This window comes from Morone saxatilis, unplaced genomic scaffold, assembly GCF_004916995.1.
Source record: "Morone saxatilis isolate NCDOM2014 unplaced genomic scaffold, NCSU_SB_2.0 Contig8, whole genome shotgun sequence".
In the NCBI taxonomy this organism is placed as follows: Eukaryota; Metazoa; Chordata; class Actinopteri; family Moronidae; genus Morone; species Morone saxatilis.
Genome location: NW_023340257.1, coordinates 22,880,907 through 22,886,660, shown reverse-complemented (window position 1 = coordinate 22,886,660; position 5,754 = coordinate 22,880,907). Strand labels below are relative to the sequence as shown.

The window sequence follows — 5,754 nt, the reverse complement described above, 5'->3', positions numbered from 1 at the left end:
AAGATATTTGTGTACTAAAAAACATATATTTTAAGGAACATGTTCATTCTGCTTCACCTCATGAAGTAAAAGGGCTAAAGACCATTAGATGCAATTTGGCAAAGTATAGATGCCTGACTACCCAAGCGAAGGCTATGAAAAATCCAGTAATTGAAGGGTCAGTCATCCAGTCACAAGATGTCTCTGCAGAGTTGTGATGTCTGTGCTGACATCCTCACTTGGTGTGAAATAAGAGAGGCCTCACCATGCCTGCCAGGACCTTGGGAAGCTGAGAGGCAATAACCTCTGACATCATCTCTGGAAACTCCACTTTCATGGCATCTGCTTGGAGGAAGGTGCTCAGACAGAACAGATTGACCTTCTTCACTATCTGTCAGAAAAGAGACATTCATGTTTGTCTTAGTACTCATTAAAGTAGCAGTCAGATTAAGACATAGAATTAATGCTCTTGTACTCAGATCTATGAGGGAGCCTACATCATGCATGGCGTCCATCAGTTTGGTGAGGTGGTAGAATCGCTGTGAGCAGGCCACCAAGCCCTTCTCCCTCATGTGGATTGCCTTGGTCAGCTCCCGAATGTAGTTTTGTCTCATCTCTTCAAATACTCCCTGACTTTTCAGTCCCTCAAGAGGCACTGAGAGCAGAAGGGACAAAAAGGGAGAACATGTATGTCTCCAAATACTAGACACTTTTAAATGTGGAAAAATTATTACTCTGTTTTAAAACCTAAATAAACAATAAGGAAATGTAACAGAAGTGCCAGTCAAGTAACATACCACTATTCAAAACAATGTTTTTCACTCAGTGTAAAACTAGAACTTGATAGCAGCCGCTACATAAATCTTTTCAAGGTCCAGTCACCTTGTACAACACTCCCTTTATTGTGCGTCTCTCCAGTAGATGGTCATCAGAGCTTGACATCTCTGCTACACTGTATACTTAGTGCTGTTTATTCAAAAAAAGGTCAACATAAGATAAAAACTGAGTCATCTTGTGCCTGATTCAGTAAGTCCTTTGTATTTTACCTGTGTTGAGTAATATTATGGCCTTCATGCAGAGAAACTCCTCGCGGGTGACCTGCAGATTGGAAAATTCCTGAGGGATGAACTGTATTGCCAGGCAGAGGTCATAAATTGGAGATCTCCTCATTTGTTCCCTGATGTACACAAATATAAATTGATTAATTGTTCTGAGCAATATTGAGAAAAACAAAACAAAATGTAACTCTTTTAGATCATTGTTAATCAAGGGTTGCCTGTGTGATGATAGTTACTTACTGACTGAGAACCAGATCAGGTGCGAAATATAAATATTCACTGGTGACATTCTGAAAGGAGCGCCACCCGAGAGCGAACACCATCAGGTTCATCCACGAGTACTGGATGAGGGTCATCTGGTCCGTGATGTGAAGATTACGAAACCCTTAGAAAGAAAAGAAAATATATTAGAGATAATTTCATTTGTCACCTGTGCACTAATAAACCATCATACCCAGTGGTGGTGGTTGGTTTTCCAATATTTTGGCATTAGCTTAAGATAATTGCTAAAGATTTTTAAAAAATCCTCTTTAATTTTAACATTTCCTTTGACAAACAAATGGTTTTTAACACTTGGAATGACTTCTCATATAGCCAATATTCATGCCATTACAAAGCCGTCTATCTCAGTCAGTGGTTAAGGCTTAGACCTTTGGCGAGGCCTGCCAATGGATTCCCATGGCGACACTTATGGTGACCCTGAGCTGCAGAGAGACGTTACCTGGCAGAGACTTGGACCACTTAACGATCCACAGCAGCTGTTTTTCACACAGCCTGTTGAGACTGTTGAGCAGAAGATGGGTAACATCAGGCTGGGTGTTGTCAAAACCCGAGTAAACGACCTCTGGTTCGATGTTTTCCAGGATACAGATGATCTGCTGGGAGAGTTGCACCTCACGGATGCCTGGTATGCAAGACAAGGTCTGATTGTCACTGGACATGGCCATGTGAGACTGGAACATCAGGGACGGGGCCAAACCCAAGGCTTTTAAGGCCCCAAAACGCTTCAGCTTCCTGCCTGTGACATAAATACAAGGTCTGGTTAGATTTGAGGGCACAAATGGAAGTTTTGAGTGGTAAAATTGGTAATTGGTAAAACAGGTTTGACTGCATTTGAAAAAAGAGCTCTATACTTCTACTTTTAAAAGGACTTTTAATTCACTATTATTTTTTTTTATCTGATCACTTTTAACATTCTCTTTATAGCTAGTCATGATTATTGTGACTTTTCTTTCATTTCTGTCTTAGCCCTGTGCAAAAAGACATCTAACCAAATGGTACCTCCGAGCATCATTCCTGCCTGATAGCACTTTCGGAGGCGACAGGCCGGGCAATTTTTCCTCCGAATTTTGTCCACAATGCAGTCATTTCGCCCAGCACAGAGATAGCTATGATGGCCTGTTGAGTGAACGGACAATGAACACAATTTTAAAAGTGCTTGGATTTCAAATAGGGAGGAGGAAAGGCACATAATGAGGAGAAAGGTTGTTGAAGGGCTCTTGACTATTAACATGGCTACTCCATGCACAGTGAGGCAGCGTTCTGGGGAGAAATCTAAGGAAGAAAATTAGATAGAGGCAAGGCTGTGAGGACAGAGTGACATGGCCATGGTGAGACATAGTGGCTCTTACATATCTCACGTTACAAGATAACAAGAAAAACAAGTTCAAGACGAAGAACACGGTGAACACTTGTCAATGTGATACTGTTGCTAATGACCTTTAACAACTACCATAGAAGGTCAGTAATTTGACATTAACTCCCCTTCAATGTACCAGAGGATTCACTGTAGAACTGCAATAGCTGATATTAGAGATTAATATTCAGTTACAGCCTCTAACCCCTCCTTTAGTGTTTTTTACTTCCTTTTTCGTCTTTTAGTTTATTTGACATCTACAATGCCCGCTGATAAACAGAAACTGACTGACTACCATGTTTGGTCAGGTGTCACAGGCCAGGTGTTAAAAGATATCTTAAAAACAATCTGGGATAAAAGCAGTTAAACTGTCGGCTGTAGCTGAAGACCTAGACTTGTCCAAATCATAACAGTCTCAATACAGTATCTATGTGGCTTGGACAATATTTGACTAAAAGTGTGTAAAACATTTCCAGAAGTAGGTTAAAGATTTCATTGGCTCACCTTCAACTGCTCTTTTAAAAAAGACTTTGCAGCTCCCACAGGTTAAGACTCCATAGTGGCAACCAGATGCCTCGTCACCACAAATCACACACATTCTCTGAGGTGGCATACTGGATAAAGAAAAAACATACATTGATTAAATTCAATTCATATGATGAGAGACAGACAGGTCCATTCTGGGTTAAAGCAGAATGCCCTTCTTGAAAATGCAATCCCCCTATAAACTGTACACATGATGGTGAAATGTACACAGAATAAGAAACATAAAGAGGTAAAACATCTGAGTTTGATGCTTGATTAAATAAAATAACTAAATATAAGCAGTTTGCTATAATATTTGAATGACTAAATCTTTTAACCCTTGAGTGAATTTAAAGCTTATTTAATTGCTTCTTAGCAAGGTAAGACAAGACTCAAGGACCCGAGTTTATGTTAAGATATAAGGGTGAAGAGAAAGAGATAGTTAATGGTTTTCAAGATGTTTTTCAGGAGCTTTCTGTTGGCCCAAAGTAAAAAAAAATAAAAAATAAAAACCACAACATCAGATGTTCTCATTCACTCTTGTTTTAAATACAAATTAACTCTGAGATAGATGACAGTGTGGATGTAGAGAAGTGAGTGGAAGTGACTGATTATAAGAAAACAGTTATTTTTTTCTACTTTCTTGGACTCAGACACAGCCTGAGTGACTCAAACAGGTGATTGTTGTGGAGTGGCAAATAATGTGTCCTAACACCTGGCATTAATTACTAATTGATCGTCAATGTATGTAGGTCTATGATCTGTCAAAACTATTGTCTACTTTCCAACTTTTAACTCCAACTGGCACACAAACACATAGATTCAGAGTTCATGAGTGATATGGAACACTATAACTCCATATCGACAGTGACTTGAAGGTGAACAATTAAGACTAATTAACTAATTACCCGGCGAATGCGGAGAAAGGTGATGGGTTCCTCTGAGACAGGCCCTGGTTTTGGATCCCATCATAGCCGCTGTGTGTGAACGGGTCTTCGGACAGCCCTGCAGACAAGTACTGAGGCTCAGCTGGAGACGTCTGCATCTGCCAACGGGAGACCTCGTTCTTGTACATCGTCAGTTGCGGGGCTGTGTGCCTATTGGCATCAAAGTTGATGACACCCTTCCCGGACGAACCACACATGGAGTCAGTCCTCACCTGGCTCAGCGCCGGTAGCTGCTCCGGTTGGTTCAGGTCGATCAGAAAGTTTGGAGATCCCTCCAACCCCGGTCGAGGACCCGCCGGCGTGAAATTTGGCGACTCCCCGTCACTAAGTCCCAGGTGCTGCTTCTTGTCGGTGTCACAGCAGGAGTCAAGAGCAGGTATCTCCGATGTTGCATCAAAGTTGGGACAGGGGTTGTCCATAATCACAGAAGGCTCCATCTCATCTTTGATGAACTTACACGCTACAGGTGTCGAGGAGAGGCTTAAAGTTGCGCCAGGCAAACTTTCGGATGTGGCCAAATCCGTCCCCTGAACATTTGCAAAATCTTCCCACGGCACACTGTTACACTTCAGATATTCATTGCTACGATCATAAAACTGTTTTGCAACAAGTGAACCATCGAGTACGTTACAGTCTTTGAAAACTGCGCCGTCGCCGCTAGAATTTAGACCCAGGATCAGTCTGCCGGCATTCCCAAAATTACGCACGGAGGACATGCAAGTTAGAGACTGTGACTCATTCGATAATTTAGTATTACTGTATCCAGTTCCAATGAAGTCGCTTACTCTTGTATCGGTGGAATCGGCGATCGAAGTACTGATGCTGCTCATCCTTCCGTTTATTTTATTTTCCATTTTGTGAACCGCGATGCGCTCAGCAGAGACTGGAGTGCGTCCGGGGGCTGGACGATGTGTGATAAATTGTGGCTCAGAGACTTTCCTGTAATCCTCCTCCTCGTCAGGGAAGGCTGTGACTTCGCCTTCTTTCACTTAAGTCTATTCCAGACAATAAAACAGCTGCCCAGAAAAGAAAAGAGAACCAATTTTGAATCTGCTGATGATTAGGGATTAAAGGTGCGCAATTATAAGCTCATAAAGCAATGAAACCTGGCATATTTAAGTAAATGCAAGTAGCCCATATTTCCTTGTCCTGGTTGTGGGTGTCATGTTTTAAAAATAAATGAATATTCTTTTCCTTTTTTCACAGATTTCCAATGGCTTTCCTCATTAAGACTAAATAACCAATCCTCCGAAGGATGCAGGGAGAGAGTCAATGCAGAGCCACGCTAGAGAAATCTATGGAGTAAGACTACCCTTACAGCAGACCTACAGTAAAACAGCCAGCCAATGAGGAGAATTGACGATGGATCACCTCAATGTCAAGGGTCATTAGTCTCCACCCTGCTGTTTACGAATGAGGTTCAGCATGTTTTGCCAAATATTGGATCGCTTTCAAGTTCATGATAATCCCAAAACTCATCCATTGTTATCGTTACCAAGACACAATATTGTCTTATTTATTTATTTATTTATTTATTTATACAAGAGTAAATCCCTTCCTTGTGAAGTTTTATTTATCACTTTGAGCCATCATCCAATCCAAAGTGGCA

At 41.4% G+C, this 5,754-nt stretch overlaps 1 protein-coding gene across 2 annotated transcripts; it reads right to left on the bottom strand.

Annotated features, from left to right (window-relative positions):
• Window positions 1–6: 6 nt before the first annotated feature.
• Window positions 7–5,412, bottom strand: pgr (progesterone receptor). 2 transcript variants are annotated; one of them, XM_035680551.1, is made up of 8 exons: window positions 4,107–5,408; window positions 3,178–3,287; window positions 2,319–2,435; window positions 1,759–2,055; window positions 1,278–1,422; window positions 1,026–1,156; window positions 477–634; window positions 7–370 (listed from the first exon to the last, which is right to left on the bottom strand). In XM_035680551.1, the coding sequence occupies exons 1-8, from the start codon at window positions 4,997–4,999 to the stop codon at window positions 215–217; spliced, it is 2,007 nt and encodes a 668-aa protein (XP_035536444.1). In that variant the 5' UTR covers window positions 5,000–5,408; the 3' UTR covers window positions 7–214. The 2 variants fall into 2 exon arrangements, with proteins under 2 accessions (XP_035536444.1, XP_035536446.1); XM_035680553.1 differs by having other exon boundaries at window positions 242–366; window positions 4,107–5,412.
• Window positions 5,413–5,754: the final 342 nt, after the last annotated feature.